General features: G+C 36.4%; 1 protein-coding gene across 2 annotated transcripts in view; it reads right to left on the minus strand.

Annotated features, from left to right (window-relative positions):
* The window catches only part of DIAPH3 (diaphanous related formin 3), a 202,538-nt gene that overhangs the window by 45,073 nt on the left and 131,176 nt on the right, over nucleotides 1–26,289 (minus strand). For both annotated transcript variants that reach the window (XM_054399226.1, XM_054399218.1), the window contains 2 exons: nucleotides 17,394–17,489; nucleotides 16,934–16,993 (listed from right to left, as the gene is read on the minus strand). In XM_054399226.1, the coding sequence (XP_054255201.1) occupies nucleotides 16,934–16,993; nucleotides 17,394–17,489 (156 nt within the window). The remainder of the gene's footprint in view (nucleotides 1–16,933; nucleotides 16,994–17,393; nucleotides 17,490–26,289) is intronic.

The raw sequence follows: 26,289 nt of genomic DNA on the forward strand, positions 1-26,289 counted from the left end.
TCTAGATGGCTCCCTCACCAGCCGTATCAGGAAGTTACCCTCTACACTTTCTAGGAACCTCTGGGACTGCTCCCTGTCTGCTGTGTTGTATTTCCAGCACACATCAGGAAAGCTGAAATGCCCCATAAGAACAAGGGCCAGCGATTGTCAGACTTCTGCAAGATGCATAAAGAATGAATATTTTATTTGTCTCTTCATCCTTGTTGGGTGATCTATAAGAGAATTCCACCATGATATCTGCCTTGTTGGCCCTCTCCCAAATTCTTTCCCATAAACACTCAGCCATCTGATGGTAATGCAGTGATGAAGTAACCTATGTGTCGATCAAAGGCAATAAAATCCATCTCCTTCTTTCTCTATTGCTTTCTTCCTGTCTGTCAGAAATGCAAAGATTTCATATCAAATAGAAAGAAATTTCAGTTTTCAATAAAAATGCAGAAAAATGTACTTTAGGGGTGTATGTATTTTCTTTCCTCTTTGTCTTCTCACCAGGAAAAGAACAACATGTCTGCACAGCTCTGCTCCAGGTATTTCTTTCAGATAATATGTTCACAAACTCCTCACCAAGTAACCCATAACTCCCACCCTCTCCCCAAATATGTCTATGCAGTGGCAGAAGAGCTTCTTCCTGATGGCAGTCAGCCTGCTGTACATGACAGACTCAAGTAAGGAAAAGCTACCACACCTTTCAACCTAGGATTTCTCCTAAATCTTTCTATGTAACCTATTACAACTTCAGCAACTGTTTCCTACCCCCACCCCCCCAAAAAAAAAAGAGAAAAAAGGAAAAGCCAACACATACTGAAACAACAATATCCTCATTGTAGAGGCAGTTTCAATCATTCCTGAAGCTGAAGGAAAGAATACAGTGAGAATACTGGATGTTATAAATAGATATACATGCACAGACAGGGAAAAAAAAGCAAGAAGGACAAACATTCTGCCTTTTAAGCCAGTTTATGTGGTACAAATCTCAGTCACTTGAAAATACACTAACCAGTTGTGATGGTTTTAAGACTGTGTCTTTAATTTTCCTTTGCAAAGTTCAAGCAGAAAAGTTGGGCATAAGAAAGCAAAATAATTATTAATTCTAAACACTTCCATTGGAGAGATAGAAATGTTTAACAGTCAGTACTCAAAACAAGGTACAGTCTCACAGTCACTGTCAGTTTGTCTGCCTGCTTCTTTTCTCCTCTGACTGAAGATAACATACACCTGCATACCGACCTTGACAAGCCAAGTCTAACAAACCTCTTGGCTTTTCTTACCCTTTGCATGCCAGCACTGGGAAGGGTTGGAGAACAAAAGGAAGCAGGGGGGGAAGAAGCATGGCCCCTCCCTTTTGGGGGGCCAGAGGGCTTTGTTATGTTTTTCTGTTAATTTTATATATTTGTAAATGTTGTAAATAGTGTATATTTGTGCATATTCATTGCATTTCATCATAGATTGTAATTTTGCCTGTAAATGCAGCTTCATTTGCTTCTGGACTGAGTTAGCCTGGTTATTGTCAGTGTGGGAGAAGGATTCCAGCTCTCCACTGTAACACCAGTCCTAACTGTTAAATAATTTTCACCTTTCAGAAAAACATAAATTACATCCTCCTTTGATGAAATTTTTAAGGTTGAATACAGTTGGATTTTAAGGATTCTTTCTGGTATGAAAAGACATCTGGCTTAAAAACTCTGTTTGAAGATGAATTAGTACACTACACATTACAAGCTGCAGATAATGCTTGCTTGTGCAAGAAATAATATGTGACTGTTACTAGTATCAAAGCTCATTGCTACACATTAACAAATAAGAGGAATGATTTCATTTTTATGCCATTTCATGCAAGGCAATTACAGTATCTGTGCTTCTAGTAACCATGTGGATTCCTACATAAATACTTAAAAAAAATTAACCAACATCATCACTGGTTTCCCTGGAGTAGTACCAGTGTTAGTTTGTTTTCCAAATTTACCTTTAAAATTGTGTCTGTCACTTTTTTTTGCCAACTGGCAGAAAAACACCTACAACTAGAAAGTTTTGTTAAACATGCAACAGCTTTTGAAACCCAGCAGCACCTTTCAACTCATCTTCTCTTCCGCCGGCAACCAATCACTTTTGCCAGCCACACGTTTCGAGGGTTGCCAACACCCGGCTGGCATCCGCAGACCTAAAAGGGCCCAGGCAGCAGCCATCAGTAGTCACCCTGCAGCCACCATCACCATGGCAACCTGGGTTGCCCAGACGACGCGGGGGTATCTCTCAGCTGATACTCCCCAATGCAGTGGCTGCGGATCAGGCTAATACACACATTCATCCGCACTTCACATCCCTCCCTGTATTTCCCACCTTAATTCATAAGAATCTGTTTTTCTTTGTCCTTTTTTCCCCCTCCTCCCAGCCCATGGTACATCCAGGTCAAATTTAATAACCAGGAACAGCTGAAATACCTTTTTGACTCTTTCTCTTACAGAGCCATAAAAACGCCTGGAATACAGCCAGACAAGCAGACACAAGAAATCTGTCCAAATATGCTGATTTTTTTCACAGGTGGTTTACATTCCTTTCACAACAACTGATGTGGAGAAGAAAAGATTTATTCCTAAATATCCAAACTGCTACAGCAGTGGAGTAAAGGCAGCTATAGGGGTGGGCAGTAGTCTGCATGGTGAGCCGAGATAAGAGGAGACTGTAATTTAATTATCTCAAAGAACATGGAGTTGTTAATTTGAGCTGAATTTGAATTAACTGAAATATTGTACCAGAAAATAAAACATGTATAGTGTTTCAGAAGCACTCTTCAAAACTTTTAGCCTAAACCAGACAACTTCATGCTGCTTTTTCTTGTTAGGCCACACATCTAAGTCAGGAAGCTGCTGTGCATTTATAAATCTTTTAAAGCATAGACTTAGACTTACCTTTTTTTTTTCAAATAATAGTATGCATGAATTTATCAAATGCAAACTCTGCTCTGAAGAATAGCTATACATTGCCCTTTACCTGACTCATGTTAATGCAGCTGGGCCAATGAACCAGCCAGTACTCAAATACTCCCCACAAGAAACTAGTAAACATGAAGTTTCCATGAGTAAGTTTGGCTGTGATGTTTTTCTGCAAAATAAATGCTTTCTTTTCTTTCTTCATATATTAACATATAGAGAATGGCTACTACCAGAGTAGACTGAAAAAACCTATCGAAACAAAAAATGCAATCTCATCTGTAGCACCAATGTTTATGTGACATAATTTATTTTCCTATTTCCTTTCATAGTCAAAAGCAGCAATGGACACAAACCAATCAATTTATAAAAACAGACATGCAAAAAATTATAAACACTTTTTCTTTCAACTAATAGCTACTTTGCCCTAAGTGCTACTTATAAGATAAGTACATCTATTCCATTAGAAATCAAACTCCCAGGTAAACTGATTTTGATAAAGAGATATACAAATTTTTATCATAAGTGCCAGTGATGGCACTTGTATAGTTTATATAACATCTTGTTGCTGCTTTGGAAGATAGTCTTATTAATTTGCTTTAAGCTTTAATTTAGTTTGACAAATAAGATTGGTTATTTCTGGTTACCTTAAGCACCAAAAATGTAATCCCGTCAACAGGAAAGAAATAAGAATATTAATTGGAAACCTAACTTTGTCATAGAGTATCTGAGAAAAATCACTGCTGCTGTATGATTGTTCAGCAGTGAACCAGTGAGTTTCAAGGTACACTCTATTTTTGGTTAATAATTAATGGAATTTTATTTACAAAAACATAATATGAAAACTAGTGCAGATACTTCCCATGAATAAAAATTAAAACACAACATCTCTCGTGCATTGATCAGTAATGAGAGGTATTATATGCACTCCAATCATAAAATCCCAGTGGAAAGTTTAACTGATAGAAATTCTGCTCTTAGCCTGACTTAATAAGCCTGGACTGAATCACTGAGTAAACTGAAACATTTCAACTTTTTTTGGAAGAATTTGCTCAGTTCCACACACCACTTCTATACAAGTATAAGAACTAACATTAAATCCAACACTGTACTACTCAGTTCATATACCTCAAAGATAAGAAACTCTTCAAAAGCAGCAGGTAAAACATCTGTTAAAGTACATGTTACTTTCATTAAAATATGTACATGTACTGAAAATGGCATCGGTTCAAAGCTCAACTTTAATTTCTTTGATGCAGCAAACAAGAACACATTAAACAAACTTGAAATACGAATTACGATTGTGATGGTTTGAAACTGTCTTTTTAATTTTTCCTTGCAAAGTTCAGAACAGAGAAAGTGAAAGAGTGTAAGTAAGTCACTATTGGGTGTAAGAAAGCAAAATACTGCTTGTTCTAAATACTGCCATTGGATAGATAGAAATGTTTAAGAACTATTACCCAAAACAAAGTAGGCACTCTGCACATTCTGCATTCTGCAGTGGGGGCAGTTGCTGGGCTGTCTGGCTGCTGTTTCTTCTTCTCTTCTGGCCGAAGATAACACGTACTGACCTTGTCAGCTAAGTTAACAACTTTCTGTTTAACTAACTCTGTTTCTCTGTCCAGGGGGTTCTGAGAGGAAGCTCCTGGGAGAGGGAGGCCCCTTTGGGAGGGTTCCCTTGGGGGGAAGCAAAGGGAGATCGGTTGTGCTTTTTCTGTTGATTGTATATATTTGTAAATGTTGTGAATTTTGTATATTTGTACATATTCATTGCATTTCATCGTAGATTTTAGACTCTGCTTGTAAATACAGCCTTCATTTTGCTTCCAGACTGGGCTAGCCTGGTTACTTGTTGGTGGGGGGGGGGGAATTTCAGCTCACACCGACGCAACGATACTTTTAATATTATGTGGCGTAAGACTCAACAAACTCTTTTTGCCCTGAAGACATGCAGCAGAAGTTGATTCTACAGAGATGCACTGCGCTTCAACAGACTGGAACAATTCAAGGACAATATTGTTTTCAGTTGTTCTACTTCTTGCCAGTATAGCTCATGCACGTGTACCATTAGCTCCAAAATCTGAAAATCTTATTTAGAGCAGCAATGTTGCAATGTTTTGTGAATATAAAGCACCTCAAAGTGGACTTATTCAATAGCATGCTCACGATATTCCAAGAAAACTAACATTATAAAATTTTACTGCACTCCATCTGGTTTTTGAAGGTGGACAATTTGATGTAAAGAGAATTCCACATCAACAACTAAAAATCCTAAGGCTGAAGTCTTCAAATGCAGCCAAGAGCATAAAGCAGTGGAGTGTGCCCTTTACTACCACACACTCTAGCAGCTTAAAAAGAGCTTTCCGATGTCTCATATTTTCCTGTCATTCTCCCTAACTTGTTCAGTTCTGCTTTGACAAAAAACCAAACCAAAACAAACAAACCCCCAGACCTCGGAATATTAATTTTAGTCAAACTCTATATTTCCATATAAAATACAGCTAGTATTCTTGTTAAAAAACATTCTTGACCAAGTAAATTTTCTTATCTTTGTATAAATGTATTATTTACTGCAAACTTTTAAATAACTTCCACTATGTCAATGCAGGCTAAGGGAATAAAGATTTGCAAACTCAAAATATGAAGTAACTCCTGATTTAAAAAAAAAAAAAAAGTGCTAAACTAAAAGCAGACAAGTCCTAAGTATAAGAGAAGATACCTTGCAACTTCTCAATGTAGACACAGACGAAGAAAACCTTGTTGGATTATGTCGTGCAATATCAAAGTTAGCAGTTCTTAAAGGGCATCATATAGCAATTTCTGAGCAAATCCAGATTCTGAGTGATGGTGTAGGATGGGAGATTGAACTGCATAATGTTTGAATCTCACGCTGCCACCCTTCCCCGGGATCTTTAAAAGGATGTAAGCTGCATGGCTATTTAATTTTAAACTATTTACAAAGTTTGGATAGTACATTAAGTTATTGCTGACCTGCCTCTCATTTAGCTTTCTCTTAAGTAGCTAAACCAGAACTGTTTAATGTGTCCCTTTGTACTTTCACTTATTAGAAAAATAATAATCAGAAGTATACTGTATTTTGTGTTAGTATAGCTTTCCCAGAAAAGATTAGCTGGAGATCCCTTTGTAGCCTTTTTGGTTGCTTAGTGCCTTCAACATGCACAATTTCACCAAAGCTTTATGGCTAACTTGAGTGTAGATGATTTCTTTAATAAGTAATAAGTTCTCATTTGGGCCACAGTGCATTTTCTATTTTATTGGTACAGGTCAAAAATGTCCTTTTCGTTAGGCTGAATTAGGAGTAGAATGTTTTATATCCTATAGTTAAGTGGTATTGTTGAATGTATTAATGTACTAAAGCAATGACAGATGCGTAAGAAAGATGGGATTCCAACAAGGAATTGACAAGATGTGCTTGGGAACAGAAATAACTAGAAAGGAAGAAAAAAAAAGATCAATGAAGGAAGATCACACCCCAAACTAAGAATTAGGTTATAGCTAGGAGTATCCTCAATTAAAGGTACAGTTATTAAAAGTTTGTTTACTTTAAATGATGAAGACAAACTTTTTTCATTGATTGACATTGGAACACTGGAAAATGAAGAAAATAATTCAACTGCAGCGTGCTTTGTTTCCATCCCATAGGAAGCAATCATCCCAAATAATATAATATCCAATCTTTGATCGTGGCATTCATATACTTTTGACCCCATGGAAACAAATCCAACATCTTATTATAGGAGATCTTACTACATACCAAGTTTTCAATGAAATGATCTCAGAGCAACTGCTGTTAGGTGGATAAACAGAGACTGAATAAACTCAGCAGAGAGTAATTGGCTGTGTCCTGTTTTCAGTCAGCAGCTGGCAACAGAGAAGGAACAGATTTAAAGCACTGGGGTAAGCTTGCAGACTGATTAGTCAGGAAGCTATTGCTAAAGGCAGCAGGAGTAGGAGATATCCCAAGAGCTCTTTCATAGCAGTTTTCTCTGCCCTGTGAGACACAACTGGAAATTCCTTAATGCACTCTGCCCTTCATTTATTTTTGCTACTGGACATTTGAGAGCATTTAAGAATGTTATTTTTTTGAGTAGTTGCCTGATGATGGATCACATAGAATTAAAACGATTTTATATTTCTTAGGGAAAGGGGAAGACTACCATCTACAGTACAGTTATAAAACTAGGGATTACCTGATATCAAAGTACATTCTGTGCTGAAGAGCCAGAACAGTTTGCAAAGACTCATGCATCAATCCTGATTTACTTTTTATGCCGAAATCATAAACTTATCTTGCATATCAAGAAAGCTACATAACTTAAAGCCACGGTACTGATTAATTTACTTTTAATCCATCTGGTCAAATGAAACATTTGCGCACTCAAAAGTATTACCATTGCAGCTAGTAGTACAACATAAATTACACAAACACCCTGTAGGAAAGGAAAAGAGCAGAGTATCAAAGTACTAGAATTTGGAAGGACAAGAATGTTAGTTATTCAAATTTAATGTCTATCTTATATATATGCATTGTCAGATAATTACTTTTTCTTTTTCAGTTCCCTCACAAGAAATAGTATCATTCATTGCCTAGGACAGAATATGCTAACTTAAAGAGGAGCAATTCAAGCTGTTGTTTTATTTTCAGTATTGGCTGTGCTGTGCCATGTTTTATGAACTTTATTATAGACAGAACTAAACCACAGAGAAACCTCTGCAGGTCTCTCAGCCTCCAACACTCTAAATCTGAAGCGTGAACTCAGCGACTGTTAACAATTCATATAAACTAACTCCTGTGTAAGGTGAGTATGTCAGCCTCTCCAGACAGTATAAGAAGCCTAAGGTCCATAAATCATGTATCATGTTTATGAGGCATTTTTTCTCTTTATGGGATTAAATACATATGTTAAGTTTGAGAGATCAGTTAAAAATGCTTACTAATTGATAAGCCAGAGTAATTAACATCATAAAGCACTTTGTGTTTAGTGCTTTGATTCCCACCACTTTCACTGCAGTTGCAGATGTTTGATACATCTGTAAAGCAGACCCTGTACATCTCAGCTTAAGAAACAATGTACAGTGGGGGAAAAAAGCCCAAACAACCCAAAGTCAACAACCTTGTCTGCCCAGCTTCAAATGGTTTAGGACCAGAGGAAAGGATATGGCACTCTGTCAGTATTTAGTTTGATGTAGTTCTCATTTAGTTGACCAAAATTTAAGAGAGTCCTCTCCTCAAGCTCCTCCATCAGTCTAATTTCCTAATTTGGCATCCTCTTTATATAAGCTATTAGCAGGTTTGGAATCATTACATTGACCTACCCAGTTCTTGAATTAATGATGGTGGAGTGAAAGACATCATCAAGTTTTCTTTCTTTCTCATGGAAAAGATGGATCAAATAAAGTATTTATATTTTAGAACATAGGACAAAAATGCTACCAAGTCTAGTGATTCAAATGTTCCTACTAATGGGGAAGGCTTTGGATGATTCCTGCTACAAAAATCTAGTTACTGAGGTAAAATGCATATTATGACCTTCGAAGTCCTAACCATGAAAATACTAGCCTATCAACTTGTGTAGCATTAGGAAGGCATTTGCCAACAATTTTACTCATGGTTCCATTAAGAACTGTTATCTAAGATGTTTAAACCAAAGCAGTGGTTATTTCATTCTATTTCATGTGACCAGTATCTATAAAAGTAAGTCTTTTACACTTTCCACTATTAAATTTTTTTTTTGATGAAGCAGATAATCATACAGTTTAAATAAAAGAGTCAGTAAATAAAGCAAAATAGGAGACATACCCTGTTTTAGGTTTATTTTAAATGTTTTCCCTCTTTCTATTTATGACAAGTGATTATCAGAATATACTGTCTTTATAGCCAGTATAGGCTTCCAAATGGCAGGGAAGGATACAAGTTACAAAGTTAGTCTACATATAAAAATATGTAACATTAAATTACTTAATTCAGATTTTATAAAATAGTGAGAAAACCTATGAAAAGAACCACCATTTTCTGTGGTTCAAGTCTTGTTAAATTCATAAACATAGCTCCTGAAACTGCCTAGCCCAGCCCATTTAGGTACTGTACAGAGAGAAATAATTTTGGTTTGAAATCCTAAAAATGGATTGTGCTAGACAATTTTTCTCCTGATCTAACAGGTTTCCTGCTTCAAGTAAACTAAGCAATCTGTCCAGATCTAATTCAGGTATCTGTATGTGCACTGTACCATAACTTACCATGTACACTCATCTATTTTCAAATACAAAGAAACAGGCTTAAAGTCTAAGAAAAGAGATAAAAAGAGAACCCTATAATAATTATTTGACCATGCTGAAAATCTGCTGAGATTTCATCCCATTTCCCTGCTTATGACACTAAGTATTCTTGATGTTATCTTTTCAATTTCTTATTTCATCATTTTGCTTTGCAGCAAGGAGAGAAAAAAACAAAGACTGGTGGTTTGAATACAGTGTAGAATAAATCACTCAGTTTTCTAAACCTCAGGTTCTAGATTTTTTACAACCTAAGGTAAACATGGTCAAACTTTTAGGGTCAGATAGCCGTTTGACTTTTATTCTTCTGGTTTTGCTTTATTTCCCTATATTTAGGTAGTTAGTTAATTATCAAGAGAAAATAAAGAATGAGAAAGTCTTTTCCCCCTGATAAAATAAAATTCCCTGACCATTTCAGAAAGTCTATCATGGCAAAATATTGTAAGAAAAAGACCACACCTACTAAGAAGGCATTGTTGCAGTCCTTCAAAGGGAATTAAAAAAAAAAAAGGAAGTATATATTAGCAAGCTTGGGTTTTGCACATCTTGAGGAATTAAAATCTGCTAGGAAATCAGATTGACTTCAAGAAGTTTTTTCTGTTTGCTTAAAAGCTGTGGGTTTTATATGGTTTTTTTTGGGTTTTTTTTTTTTTTTTTTTTTTTTAGACACATGTTACCACACTAAGAACAAGGGTCAAATTACTTCACAGTGCATGCTGAAAGTGAAGAGATTCTTGATTAGCCAAATATCCTCTAAAATCAAAACTTTCCTGAAATTATTTAAACTATAGCTTCTCGTCTTGGATTTGTAAACTACAACAACCAATCATTATGTCTTAAGTTCCAGCCACCAAGAAAAAGCCTCTTGAGGCTTCTGATTATTTTGCTGGGTGATTGATGTAGATTTTGCCTTAGGCATGCATAATGGAAATACACAAGACATCTATTTCTGGAATGAAATGAATATGATACTGCATTTATCAAGCAACTTACAGACACAAACACCAGTTCTGGTTCAACTTAAAGGCCAATTTCCCTTTAGAGTATTCCACTTCTTGAAAAACATGCTTCCATGTGTTCCTACCACAACAAAGGGTAGAAGCTGCAAGATAAGCCCTTGTTTTCCCTGCATCTATTTAACATCTTTTATTTACACCTTTGCAGAGCATTGGCTTATAATGGAAAACATAAAGAAGAAAGATAACTCCAGTATTTCCTTTAAATTGTAAATTTCTGCTGTGCTGCCACAACCAATTTGCAAAAAAAAAAAAAACCCCAAGAAACTAAATTCTCCCATAGGAGGAAAAGAAATCCACAACATTAAGGGCATACATTCACTGACATGGTAAAGAAAGTTTAAGTATTTTGCAATAGTAAGAGAAAGCATTCACTTCCATGGCAAAGAAAGATGAATTAAGAAGTGTGCTTACAGAATTTAATGAGTAATTTTTTCAACATCTTTTTAATTACTGAGTAAACAATGCTGCATTAACCAGAGATCAGTTGTGTCACAAAACATACTTAGGGCAGCGCTGATACATTCTTTTGTTTCCATCTCAGATGTTGTATAGTTGATAAAATTTCCCTGTCTGATAGTTCACTTTTCATTTTTTTTTAAAGAAAGATAATCCCTTAAAAAAAAAGTGTGTGTACATATATATACATATATGTATCAAATAGTATAAAGAATGTTATGCTTGTTCTTCAGTTAATAGATATGTAATTTCTTCTATGTGAGTCAAAGCTCTTAAAGCCTTTGAAGAAAGAGGCAGGAGTTTAGATACCACTTGCTCTTAACATTCAGAATACAGAGGTAAAAGAGTCTAGTAAATTTATACCTAAAATCTTGTTTAACAAATATGGAAGAGACTTGAAAAGTACTTTGAGAAATGACAGAAGCTCTCTGCTATACAAATCAACTCAGTAATTGGCTTCAAATGGGAAGTTCTGCGTGACTAAACAATGAAAAGACAAATATGGGTAAATTCTTGGGAATTTACTGCTCCCTTAGCAGATTTAAGATTGTCCACTGATGCGTATTCAGAAGACAGCTTTGAATATATAACTTGCCTGCTACAGCTTTTGGAAAACTGGTTACCTAGCTAGATGACTATGAAGCTGACATTTACTGTATGTGCAATTATGGAATATACAGTGTCACTGCTTTGAAATGTCACCTATTTGCCACAGTTCTTACCCTGCAGAAAATGTCCTTGCCTCCCTTGAGAGAAGCAGTCTTATTCAACTAGTACCAATGAACCCTGGCAAGATATTTACAAAGGCAATTAGCTCTTCTGAGTGCCTAATTTGACATCTTCAAAGGGTCTCACTTTAGAAATAAAGTTGTCAGACCTGTGGAGAATAAACTCTATCATAAAGTCCACCTTGTCTCAAGGTGGCACCTAAAATTTTTACTTTTAAAAAGATTTCATTGTCATTTTTGCCTCTATTATGTGCATATAGAATTCTTTATGATAAGACACAGAATGGAGAATACACTTGTCACTTTATTCATGAGAATTGATAAGGGAAATCTCACAAGACTTTGTAAAAGTAGTAACAAAAGAAACAGACATTTTTGAAGGATTACAGTTCCTCTTTTCCTTTTCTAAATACAGGCTTACAGTATGTGTTTAGCTGAGTCTAAGGCAAGTTAACAATTTTTTTTTCTGTCTATACCCATACTTTCATAGTACTAATATGCATTTACTACTAGTCTGAAGGACTTTTCCCATTCGTAGCAGAGCTTGCATGCATTTTGCAGCATATTTGGCATTTAAAAATAAATAAATAAATGTTTTATATGTCTATGTTGGTCTCTATAATAAAGGCTGACTTTATTAACTTTGCTGAAAAGGCTCTGAAAAAAATATTAGAATTTGTCATTTCTCACTGACTGTCATCCCTTCTTACTTGAATACTTTCTCCACTCGAACACCAATTACAAGAGAGTGAGATCACTAGAAAAGCAATCTAAAAACTTCACATCAAAATTAATCTTATTCTTAGATAATTTGGAACGTGAATTCTTCAGAGCTATATCTTTGAGAGACTGTATGTATACTTAACTATGTCAATACAGAAATAATTCTAAACAAACAAATGAAAATGAGTAAATTCACTTTCATTGGATTTTTTTTTTTTTACTTATATAAAACTGACTCTTACAGTCACAGTTTCTTTAAACTCTGCTGTCTGCTCTAGGAAAAACCTATTATAAACAGTGCAGACGGTTTCAAGGGAATTATTTCTGTTAGAATAAGCAGCAATTTTACTTGACCTATGAAGTCAATATTGAAGCAAAGCTTTGGTCTTAAAATGGGAACAACTGAAAACTACATTTTGGGGGTTTTTAAATAGAAATCCTATTAAATACTTTCATTTCATAACAGTGCTTACATATATTCCAAGTCTTCTGCTTAGGAAACTTGTCTAATGAGTAAAACTTTACAAAGCCATATAAAAAACTTTCCTCTGCCAGAGGTACAAACACTGTGGTTTTAGACCACATGTACAAAGAATGCATAGTGCCTCTAAAACAGTATCTACCATGAAGAATTGGTAGTGCTCAAGAATGCATTGCTACCAATAACATGTACTCAGTAAAAAGTTATCTTCCCAGGTTTCACTGTTTCTCCAGTATTAGGTACTCCTTAATGTTCACTACATCAAGTTGTGGAAAGACAGCAACAAAGACAGATTCAAGAAAAAAAATAAAGTTAATGTGCAATGTCAGTTGTAGTTTGCTGCCATATACAGCAACAATGAAATAAAGAATGACCTCTAAGTTCTTGCACTGACAGCTTCAAGAATTACGACGAGCCTGAGCTCATTGTCAGATGATTATCAAAAATAAGGCAGCAGAAACACAAACATGAACCACAGATGACAGTTCCATTACAATTAAGAGACTAAAAAAAACAAACAAACAACAAACAAAGATGTAAAAGGGGCCTTATTCTGCTTAACTGGGGGCAGAATGACATTGCTTGACAAGGATTTTATTTAACAGAAGTGTTAATGTTTCAGACTAAATGTGGCATTCCATTGTTTATAGGCTTACTCAACAGCTACAGTAATTACGGCTATCTCTTACCATGGAAGTTTCATCTTAATGTAGAAACAAGACGTTATCATAGCTTTGGAAGTAAAGTCCATAATCCAATTACTGATTGCAACAGGAAGAATTCTTTCAAATTTCTGCAGTCACAAAAAGCAATCCCTATTTCTTGACTTCCATTTTATCATAGCTTTTCCTGACTCACAGCATTTTGAATATAATCTACTTGTAAAGAAAAACAATTTCTGCTGCATTTGAGGTATATATATATGCAATCAAAGCCACATCTCAAAATTGTACTAAGGCATTCCAGATCATTACCTTGGCTAATGTTACTGCAAATAAGTGCATAGCCATAGCAGCAGAGAATTTGATGCAGACTGCAAAGCCTACCCAAAAACTTAGTGAATAATGCAGCTTTCTGTACTGCAGTGGGCTCCATGCTGCCTTGGATATGCTGCTATGTGTATTTGAACTTAACTAGCTTGACATAAATGTGCAAGCTGCAAATATGCCTTGACTGTTGTTGTAAATAATTGATAAACTCAGATCAGCCACAGCTATTAGCTGCTTGAAAAGATTTTCTAATGTGAAAAATCCTGATCATTGAAAATTAAGTGCTTTCGTCTGCTCTCTAAACAAAATAAAAAAGCTCCCCTGTTAGACGCTATTGAACCAAAATGTTACTGAAGTACATCACTAAAGCCATACTAACATTCCACTTGTGTCACACAGTGCTCCAAATGGGAATTACAGCAAAAGCGTATACCACTGTATTTACTGCAGTTTATGGCTCTTTGCAGTTAAAGCCAACTCTAACATTAACAGGTAGTTTTGAACATATATGCCAATCAGTCATTAATTTAAAAATACAAAGCCACATGAATTGAAACAAAAGAAATAAATATACCAATCATATTTATGTCAGTGAAAATCTTGTGAGAATTATTTGTATTCTTGAGGTGTTAGAACATTTCCAAGATCTAGCAATACCGAATGAGTATCATTTCTATTAGTCATGCAGAAAGGCTTTTCCTCAGCAAGAAATTATCTGACTTGATGGGCCTTGTCACAAGCAGAAGAAATACAATCAGAAATGCTGATCACAGAAACAGAGTAGATTTAAACTTGACAAAAACTATACACCATGTTAGAAAGAGGCAATCTGTTAAATAAGATATGACTGTAGTTGGACTGCAAATTAAATAACACAAAGAGGTTACCCTGGGATGCAGCATGAGAACCAATACTCCTTTTTAACCAGAAATATCACCTGAACACGACCAGTGCTTTCTGGGCAGCTTAACGGATCAGGAAAAGAAAAATGGTCATCCAGTGGCTAGCATTCTACTAAATTTGTTATCCCTTCTTTCTTTTCTTAAGCAGTCTGTTTAGCTAAAGGAAGCCACTTCTGTACTCTTCTTCTGTACTGCCACTTTTGTACATGTTCTAGAGCTCACTACTGTTGGCTTGCTCCTCTGTATTACTTTGTTTTATAGGGCTTGGTTCAGCAGTATTGTACTGAGGATGGCAATGGAAATGGTTAGAGAGATTTAATTCTCGCTTCCCTTTGTATTACAGCTACGGAGAAAGCGTGCATTCTGGCTGTAATTCTCTTCCTTGCCGTCCCCTGTGAGATAGAGACTCTAGCTCCCTTCTAAAACTTGGGTCTGATTTGTATTCCACTTTTTAGAGAAATATATTTAATTACACAGATTAAATCAGTTATTATTAATTTGCTTGGTGTTGTTTTGTCTTGAAACAGAAGAGATAAGCTAGAATTTGATAGCATTTGCCCAACATACTGCTACACGCTGAATGATTCAGAGGACAGACATTTCACATCATGGCTTATAATTCTTTCTGACTGCATGATGAGTCAAAGAAGTTCAAAGAAGTCAAAGAAGTATGAGTCAAAGAAGTATATCTACCATAAGTGAATCTCAGCAGAATAAGCACTATGCAAACCAGTTACCATTTAATCCAAACAGCCAAAACCAGTATGGTAACAAACAATGGCAGTGCCTGAATTGCTCCGTGAGGACTTTTATCAGTCTCCACACATTTTAAGCTTAGAGTAAAAGTGGCTTTTTTGCCACGATACAAAATATAGCACCCATTTGAAATTTTAGGATGCTAAAAAACTGCAAATCAATTAAAAATAAAGCAACACTTCTGTCTAATGATATGTGAATGGGCTGGAAAGAAGCAAAATTCGACGTAACTGCTCTTAAAAGCAGAAATACTCATGGGAAAAATTCAGATGTACTCTGAAGTCATTATTCAAATATCAATATGTTATGTGCTAGACAAGCACCTGCCAAATATACTTGATTTTCCTTTGAGCAAATGCCTATAAGTAAATTGTCCTTCCAGCTCTATGTTCTTTAATTTTGCATTTAAAAATGCCAAATTCTGTATGTTCTTTGTTGTTTTGTTGCTTGTGTGGGATGGGGTTTTTGGCTATAGACACTTAAAAAATAAGCACTTAAACATGAGCTATTGTAACAGTGTAAGAGCTAAAATCCCCCTCCCACACTGACAATAACCAGGCTAGCTCAGTCTGGAAGCAAATGAAAGCTGTATTTACAAGCAAAACTACAATCTATGATGAAATGCAATGAATATGTACAAATATGCACTATTCACAACATATACAATCAACAGAAAAGCACAACCAAGCCCCTTGGCCTCCCCCTCTCCTCGAGGGGCTGTGCTTCTTCCCCAAGGAGCCTCCCCCCCCAGCCAGAAGGAATCCCCCCAGACTCCCCCTGGCAGAAGGCAGAGAGTCAAGAAGCAGAGAGGCTGTTAAGACTTAGCTTGTCAAGGTCAGTGTGTTATCTTCAGCCAGAAAATAAGAAGCAGGCAGGCAGAAGCTGAGCAAGCTGAGACTTCCCAACTCCCCAACCTTGTTTTGAGTAGTGGTTCTTAAATATTTCTCTCTTTCCAATGGAATTGTTTAGAATAATCATTATTTTGCTTTCTTACAGCCAATAGTGATCTATTTACATTCTTTCACTTTCTTGACTTGAAATTTGTGAAGAAAAATTAAAAAGACAGTCTTAAAACTATCTCAGCTATAATTAATATTGTCAATTTCATGGCAGCTGCTTTTTAAACTCCTGAGTTTAGGAATAAACATATGTACAGGACTCAATCAAAATTTGGAGAAATATTTTGCCATGAAACAACTGATTAATTTAATATTACTTTCCTGCTACAACAACATTTTTGAATATCCTAAACTACTCCAGCTATAAAGCAAAGAAAGAAGAATGAATGAAAAAAGTTCTCCGACTTAGTAACAAAAACACATAGTAACACTTAAAGTGTTCTGCAAACTTTTCTTTCTATTACAGCCCCATAAGCCATTAAAAAATTCTTGCATAACTGTTCTTAAGGATTATAAAAGTACTACATTTAAACACAAAGACATTTTAAATAAATGAAAACCTCACAAAATATGTAAGAGCTTTGTAAAGTTATAAAGTAGAGTTTCAGGATGCAACAGTCTGGTGATCATTGAAAAGCAGGTTTCAGTATTCCATTAATATATAAAACTGAAAAATCATGGTAGTGTTTTGAAAGCACAGAACAATTACATAAGGTATGCCAAAAAGAGAGCATGCAATTCATGAATATAGTTCATTACCATGGTTACAAGCTTTCAGCACAGGCCATTGTGTGGTTGGACTGATATTTTGTTGTGTGTCTGTAAAAGCAAGGGAACAATGGAAAAAAATCTTCAAAAGTTACTGGAGTAAGATGAAGCAGAATTATTTAGAAATTAGATGTTTCTAGAGTAAAGTGACAGCTATCTTGCAGTACAATAATTGGATTCGCTTATGGGGCAAGATGACTTTTACTTCACCCATTCAACTCTAAACCCTAGAAAGATGAAGTACATTTGGCTATACTGAAGAGTGTTGTCATAATAATCAGGCATGCTAAGTTTCATAAATTAATCTCCAAAGTGCTACTGACAGCTTGAAGATCCCCGAAAGTTGTCTTTGCAAGAAAGAATTAAGTCTGATAGCACTTAAGTTCTGGAGCACTGAACCCACAACACTTTTAACTTTTTCTGGAAAATAAAATGTGAATAGAATATTCACCTTTAGACCTTGGTGTCCTTTTCCTTCGATCTCGAAAAGCTGCACCTGATTGCAAGGCCTCCAACAAGCTGTCCATCACTCCAGTCTCCTCACCCTCTGTAAAAGGAGAGAGAAGAAGCCTTCTAGGTTACCACAGTAATATCAAAACATGACAATAAAAGATATTAATATTATTAAACCTATTAATTTCAAATTCAGGCCAGGGTTTTAACATTCACAGATTGCTCTTTTGCAACTAATCTCAAAAGATTTGGTCTGCTGTACATTGAACTCAGCCAAATTTTATTCCATTCATTTCACGTTCCTCTTTCTCTATACTGAGAGTCAAACATAGTTTTAGGTGAAATGCCATTTCATTTATATTTTCATTTCAATACCCTTTTGCAACTGTAAATAAACAGTTTCATATCAGCTTTCAAAAGCTGTCCCTTTTATTTCTACTTGTTTCCCTCAATTAAATAAATTCTGTCTTCAGTAAGCATTAAAGAATTCTAGCATCTTCCTAAGGTAAATGGTTTCAAGGGTAACAAAAACAATTCAGACAAAAAAAGCTCAAAGTTGCAGTGGAAAATCTGACAAAGCACTGTGAAACCAGCCTGGGCCAAATACCGTGTTCTAGAAACTCTTTTATTTTCATTATTTTACTGCTAAGTCAAGAGTTTAATCTAATTTAGTTTCTGAGATCCCTAAGTCTGGGTATCATTTGCAAGCAGAAGAAGAAAGTAAACCAAGAAGAGGAACAAGGCCTGGAGAATTGAGATTATGCAAATCATTAAAAAAAATTTAAAATTACTGTCACAAAATTTGAGCTTTCACATCCACAAATTAAAGACAAAATTCCTTCAAGTATAGCTCAAAGTCGCATAATGGTAATTTCCTCATAGAATAATAAGCATTTATACACTACAATATTATATAGAAATACAAATATAAACATCTATAAAATTCACAACAAATGCTCTCTCACATTGACTAAAATTTAAATTACATTTTGATAAATATTTCTGTCATTGTCTCACTTACATTGTTATTATCATTATTGTTTACAGAAGGACCAAAATAGTTTATTTAAAAATCTGTTTTTGTGAAATTGCATTTAGTTAGCACTTTTGTTCCTTTTGCCTACTTTCCTCCCCCTGTTCTTTCATTTTTTTAATTCTACGGAATTAATTGGCTTGATGTAGTTGCAAAGCCACTCTGCATAATATCAGAAAAGTCATGGCAGTCAGGTAAAATTCCCAGTGACTAGAAGAAGGGAAATATTGTGCCCATTTTTAAAAGGGTAGAAAAGAAGACCCTGGGAATTACTGACCTGTCAGCCTCACAGAAGAAAAACTGGACTATACAGAAACTTGAATTAAAAAAAATCCTCTAGTAATTTTCCAGTATGCATTGAATTGAATAAAGTTAGCCACTGCAAACAAAAACATTCATAATTAAAATTCTATGTACCTAAAACATACAGAAGGCCTGTTTGTCAAACTCCTACGTCTTCCATTATGCTCCAAATTCTCTTTTTTCTTTTTTTTTTTTTTTTTTGATGCCCATGTCAGCAGTTGACTCTGACACCTTCTACGAAATTACACAATTAGCTATTAATACCCATACCATCTATAGCAGTGTCCAATTTTTGGACGGAAAGTTTTATAAATGAAGGTGCATCAGGTAGTATTTTAAAACACTTTTAAATTGCCCTGGGAGAACTGCATGCAACATTGCTACAGTGATAGTATAAGAGTTGCAAATATTGTTCAATATTAACACTTCCCATGGGACCTTTAAATCAGCTTTCACAATCTGCTGCAGACTGCCACCACCAGTCCCAACTGGCTTCCTAATTAGTCAAGTATATCAATCTTTTGACATTCTAGAACTAGTAAGTCCAGCTGGCTTGCAGAAAACTACATGAACCACAATAATTCCTTTGAGAAGTACACCCTTCTATGATCTAAATTATGTCTTTTCCTTCAACTGCAGAGTAGAAGATTTAAGTATTTTTTAATATTATATCCAATTAAATCTCATATAACAGTCTCTTAAACACCATTTAATGCAGAAGTAAACTTGCCAAAATGGCTGCTAAGTTTTTTTCAAAATTGCTCCTTTAAAAATGTTAAGAATAGTAGAGAACCTTATCCCTTAGTGCTCTGAGTATCACCTTTACACTACAACTTTGTCCTATGGTGATACCAACAGATATTGCAGTTAATAACGAGTCTTGCATTCTATGTACTTATTAAAGTACAAATTATTTATACCATAATTCCAGGAGCTGTATCCACTGACATGATACATCACAAATATCATTAGGAATATGGTTTTAAAATAAGACTGATGCAACAGGATTACTTGGGATGAACAATGTTTCATTTTTACAGTTCCTTTTTGTGTGTCCACTACGAACTAAACCAAAACACTCAACATTAGGACTCCAGAAGTTCAGTGGAGTGAATATATAATAACCTGTGTATCTCCTCTTTCAAGGAATCAAAGCTTTATTCAGCTACTACTCTCTCTCTCAAAAAAAGGAAAAAAAAAAAAGGAAATACTAATCAACTTCAAAAAATCAAATCAAGAATTCTGTTACATGGCTTCTGTTGATTTGCCTACTTAGTCTGTATATTTGAGAGATTCATCTACAAGGACTTTGACTGTAATTTTCCACTGGGAACCATTTATGGCTTTGCAGTTACATACAGCTTTTTGTTACGCTCCAAGTAATAGAAAGGATCAGCTCCTAACAAGCTCACTTCTGGATTCTAAGCCTCATCTGCACAAATTAGACAAATTAAAAATGGATTTTAATATTTCATAGGTGTAACAGAAGAAAAAGGGTGAAAAACCTCAAGGGTTTCTTCCAGATTTAGCTACATCATGTCTTATGCCTTAAGGTACAAAAATTTCTGAGGCAAGTGAATGCAAGGCTTGGAACAGTGGTAGCAGAGATTTTTCCACTCACATATGGGAAAGAAGGAGAAAAAGATACATATTTTAACTTCGTTAATGTCATAGCTTTACTATCAAGACATCATAAAAAGTCTTACATGCTTGTTTGAATAATGCTTGATTTTGACCAGTATCATCTACAAAGCAATGCTCAGGTGACTGAAGGTCTTCATCTGAGTAAAAATTGAAGGACCATTCTCTGAACAACATCACAAAACTAAGGCTTTAGTGTTGAGTGACTTAAGCACAGGGAGCAGAACACTAGATCACAGAAAGGGAGATAATTTAAGCCATCAGTGCAGAAGTGAGAGTCTGTTTTGAAAGCAGTCCCACCTTTTCAGTCTCTGAGTCTCAGGCAATCAGATTCCCTGAAGTATTCATAGTACTGACATGTAACAACTTCTAGACCTCCGAGCCTTTCATATGAAAAGGTCAGGAGACTTTTTGAAGGCTCTTATATTGTCGACATAAAAATACAAAGCAATCTTAATGTCCAGAGAACGGAAGCTTTCAAATTGTTTAACAGTGTGACCTCCTTAACTCTTCACTCCAGTGAAATTCAGATGCAATGTCACAAAGAAATTGTAGGTGGATGTTAGGGGTATCTTTGTCCAGAAAATGTACAGTATATACAGACTTCAGCTTGAACTTTGTACTTTTTGTGGTTAAAAGCTGTAACGCAAATCAGATAATCCTCATTTATACATGACTGAAGTATTACATGGCCATCAGTATGAGTTTCTATGATGATGCACAGACAAGAACCCTGACTCAGAACACAGGGGTTCCTCTGACCTTGAAAATCTTGAAATACTTTTCTCTAGATTACAGCAAGAAAAACAAAATTGCCAATGCACAGATGTAAGGTAGAAATACTGTGCCTTGGATGCACTGACTGAAAGGTCAATTTCTTATAGAATTTAAAAGCACGAAGTCCAACTTTTACCAGAAATATCACTATTCACTTGTCCTTCCTCAGCAGTGACTCCAGATGAATGACACATACTAGCCTTTCCCAAAAGCAGAACACGTGCATACACCTCACAGGAATCACATAAACAGTCTCACAGTAAATCAGAGAGTTACATTTCTTATTGACAGAAAATACAAAGCAATAAGCCTTTGCTAGTGCTTCACAGCCCTAGACAAAGTGTACTATAAAAGGCTAAGATTTCCTCTAATGACTGATGCACCTATTCTATAAATCTTACAGCTGAGGAGAGTGGGTTTCAAGCCATCTTGTTTTCTTTTCCTGAAATTGTTCCATCATTAAGTTGTCATAAAGTGCTTTTATGGAACAGAAATAGATTTTGACTCTGCGCGCACGAATAGTAGTACATCCCAAACTGCTCAAGATCTCAAAACAAGTGAAATGCAAACTAAGTATCCACCCTTCACAATCCCTGCAAAATAACTCTCCCTTTCAAATCAGTTGAAGAAATTAACAGTAACTGTATCAGTTTAACTTCTATAAGATAACTCACAGCATAACAAAACAAAAGGTAAACTGGTTTTAGAATTGGTTCTGTACCAGAGATATTGAAGTACTTCAGCGACATAAAGTATCTATTTCTGGATCACAGCTTCCCACTTAGGTAATGGGATTGATAGTAAAAATCACTTAATTTTTAACTTTGTAATAAAAATGTATAAATTTCTGATGTTTGTTCTGAGTCTACAAAATCCCCTTTTTAACATGAAAAAAAAAGGCATGGCAGACTCACTTTCCACAAAGATTATCCACCATCATTTATCAGACTCACTTTCCACAAAGATTATCCACCATCAGTTATATTGATTTCAGATCCAGTAAAGTTTGCTAAAGTAAGCTTTTCTGAGAGAGATCCAAAAAAAATTTTCTCAAGGTAAATTTGACTTACAGAATAATCAACAGAATCTGATAATGGGGCCAGTATTTTGTAACCTGGAAGATGGCACAGAATGCACCATGAGCAAGTTTACATATGGTGCAAAATTCAGAGCAATGGTTGACACACAAGATGATTGTGCTGCCATTCAGAGGGAACTTGACAAGTTGGAGAAATGGGCTGACAGGGACCTGCATGAAATTCAATCTAAAACATGCATGTGGTGCAGTGTAACCCCATACACCAGCACAGATACAGGCCAACCAGCTGCAAAGTATCTTTTAAGAAAAACAATAGTTGCAAATTCTGGTGTCCAACACGTGACTTTGTGGCCAAGACAACCAAGGAAAAGCATTGCCAGTAGGCCAAGAGAGGTCATCCTTACCCTCTTCTCAGCACTGTTTTGGGACCTAAGGAAGGAAGGAGACATTAACATATGCAAGAAAAGTCAGTTAAGGGTCAGGAAGGTGACCACGTAAAACAGACCAATCTTAAACACTATTATCCATTAGGCAGGGCAGCCAATAGCGAGAACCAGCAGCTTCACATGAAGAAGTCAGTCAATAGCTTTATTGATAATGAATGATTTCTGTTTTCTCTCAATGTCACAGTTATAACTCTGAACAAAAGGAGAGTCTATGGCCTTTGGAAGAGGGTACAGGTCTCTCCTGAGGACTGTGAAGATATAGTGAAGCTCTGCAGGGAGAAAATTAGGAGAGACCAAGCACAGATAAAGCTCAACCTAGATACAGCCATAAAAGATAATAAAAAAAAAGTTCCTACGAATTCATTAAAAACAAAAGGAGGACTAGTGAAAATTTCTATCCTTTATTGGAAGCAGAAGGAAATGTAGTGACTAAGGATGAGGAGAAGGCTAAGGTGCTCAATGCCTACTTTGCCTTTAGCAGTGGGTCCATCAGTTCCCTGGACACCCAGCCTCATGAACTAGGAGTCAGGGAAGAGAATCAGAATGAGGTCATCACAGTAAATGAGGAAACGGTCAGTGATCTGCTACACCACTTAGATGTACACAGGTTTATAGGGCCGGATGGGCTACACCCAGGGGTGCTGAGGGAGTTGGCAGATGTGCTCGCCAAGCCACTATCCATTATTTATCTGAAGTCCTGGCTAAGTGGGGAGGTCCTAGTGGACTGGAAGGTAGCAAATATCTACAAGAAAGGAAGACAGGAGGATCCAGGAAACTATAGACCTGTTAGTCTGACCTCAGTACCAGGGAAGGTCATGGAGCAGATCATCTCAAGCACCATTACACCATAGAGAACAGCCAGGGGATCAGGCCCAGTCAGCATGGGTTTATGAAGGGCAGGTACTGCCTGACCAACCTGATCTCCTTCTATGACAGGACGACCTGACTATTGGATGAGGGAAAGGCTGTGGATATTGTCTACCTAGACTTTTAAAAAGCCTTTGACACTGTTTCCCACTTTTTCTTGAGGACAAACTGGCTTCTCATGACTTGGATGAGCATACACTCTGCTGGATAAAGCACTGTCTGGACAGACAGGCCCAAAGAGTGGTGGTCAGTGGAGATAAATCCAGCTGGCAGTCGGTCACAAGTGGTGTTCCTTGGGGCTCAGTGTTGGGACCACTTCTGTTTAACATCTTTATCAATGGCCTTGATGAAGACAGAGTGTGTCATCAGTAATTTGCAGATGACACCAAGTTAGGTGGGAGTGTTGATCTGCACGAGGGTAGGGAGGCTCTGCAGAGGGACTTGGCTAGATTGGATCGATGGGCCAATGTTAACAGCGTGAGCTTCAATAAGGCCAAATGCCAGGTCCTGCACTTGGGTCACAACAACCCCAAGCAATGCTACAGGCTTGGGGAAGTGTGGCTGGAAAGCTGTGTGCCAAAAAGGGAGCTGGGGGTTCTAACTGAGAAGCAGCTGAAAATGATGAAGAAGTGTGCCCAGGTGGCCAAGAAAGCCAAAGGCATCCTGGCTTGTATTAGAAATCCTCCAGTATTGTATTTAGTTTTGGGTACCTCAATACAAGAGAGGTGTGGAGGTGCTGGAGTGAGTGCAGAGGAGGGCAACAAAACTGGTGAAGGGCCTGGAGAATAAATCTTACAAAGAGTGACTGAAGTAGCTGGAGCTGTTTAGTTTGAAAAAGAGGAGGCTGAGGGGAGACATCATCGCACTCTACAACTACCTGAAAGCACATTGTAGAAAGGTTGGTGCTGGTCTCTTCTCTCAGGTAATTAGTGATAGATCAAGAGGAAATGGCCTCAAGCTACAACTGGGTAGGTTTAGACTGGACATTAGGAAAAAAAAAAATCATGGAAAGAGTGGTCAGGCATTGGAATGTGCTGCCCAGGGAGGTGGTTTAGTCACCAACCCTGGATGTGTTTAAAGGTCATTTGGATGTGGTGCCTGGAGATACGGTTTAGGGGTGAACCTTGTAGAATAGGATTATCAGTTGGTCTTGGTGATCCTGAGGGTCTTTTCCAACCTCAATGTTTCTGTTTCTGATGACACTGACAAGAATGTAAGTCTAGTAGAAGGCTAGTAAAAAATAGTGTTTTCATTGGTGTTGTTTCATAGACAAAGGAAAAAAATCATTATTGAGACATCAATTATAATTTCATTTAGAAAGCAGTTAGAGCCACTCTAGTACCATAGCTTCTTTTAAGAATATATATAGCTGAATATAATATATGGGTGTGGGTGTATATGAACAACTTATCTCTTGGTCAACATGCTTCTGAAAGAGTTCATTGAGTACATGGAAAGACATTACTATTCCATTCATATTTATAAACAACCTATAAATCAGAAAATACACAGAATGACAACTCATACTGACAATTGTGCTACAGAGATGAGGGGCTGAAGTAGAGTGATAAAATTCTGACTGTATTACATGACTGACCTTAGTCAAAGCCAAGCTTCTGGACAGATTTGGACATTTTTTGTTAGGGTGGCGGTAAATGCACAATGATACCTAGGAGGGACAGATGAAAGGTCCACCTAGACCGGCACCCTTCGTGCACTAGTAGCTAGTATCAAGCAAGGACAAGACAAATATGCAATGGCATAGAATATGAATAGAATGGTCTCTGTCTGAACCTAGCAATTTGTGATGCAAAGACTTTGTATTTGCATTTAATAGCTTCCAATGGATAGAAGCTGTCAGAGAAATCAAGTCATTTCTGTCAGTAAGCTTCAGAGCAAGAATATTTTGGTATGCAGTAACAGGACTATGCCTCTGTACAACCATTGAGGTATTGCTGAGTGAAGATAAGTGTCACAGTGAACAGCATAGAAATAGAAGCAGCAGTAGAGTCAGTTTGAAGGAAGACTCAGAGACATGACCTTCTTTTCTGCTAGCTTTCCAACAATTATGGAGGAGGTTCTTGGCTTTTTTACAACCTCAGACTAAGGGAGGTAAAAATAAATCATACCCTCCAATGCTTTAAAGGGTATGCTTTGGTATTTATTCCTCCCTTCCTCTGCAACTTGAGAGAGAAAACTTTTGATGATTCAGAAAAACAGAAAGCATAAAAGAATTTACACATAGTAGGAGTAAAAGCTTAAAGAAGGCTCTGATGTCTGCCTCCTTATGGAGGAGAAGTGAGGTAGTACTTGGAGTATGAAATTAAATCTTCTCCTAACTGCATAAATGTTAGAGCTCTTAACCCCAAAGATGGCCCCAGAGACTGTAATTTTTTTATAATGATGATAACATTTTAAGCTTGCACCATTCTTTTCACATTTGTTTAGAAGTTTTACTGCTCCAACATAAATGACAAATCTTATGAGAATATTTATCTACAGACATTACTTTAATAAGCCTTAATTTTTTCAACAGTTCAGTTTGTTTTGACTATTTCTCTCTCTCTTGAATACCGCTGCTATTTATTTTTTCAGAGGCTTTGTGTAAACCTCAGTTTCACAAATGCCTTTCAGCTACTATCTCAAAAGCTTCCACTTCTCAGTAAAAAAAATTCAGAAAGAAAATAATTGTTTCTTCTAAAGCTCTTGTTCTTTTGGAGCTACTACTTAGTAAAAACAAATAGCAGCTGCTGCATTCTGAGCCTATGGGTTGCCAACAAATTCATGC

The sequence above is a fragment of the Indicator indicator genome, chromosome 1, assembly GCF_027791375.1.
Source record: "Indicator indicator isolate 239-I01 chromosome 1, UM_Iind_1.1, whole genome shotgun sequence".
In the NCBI taxonomy this organism is placed as follows: Eukaryota; Metazoa; Chordata; class Aves; order Piciformes; family Indicatoridae; genus Indicator; species Indicator indicator.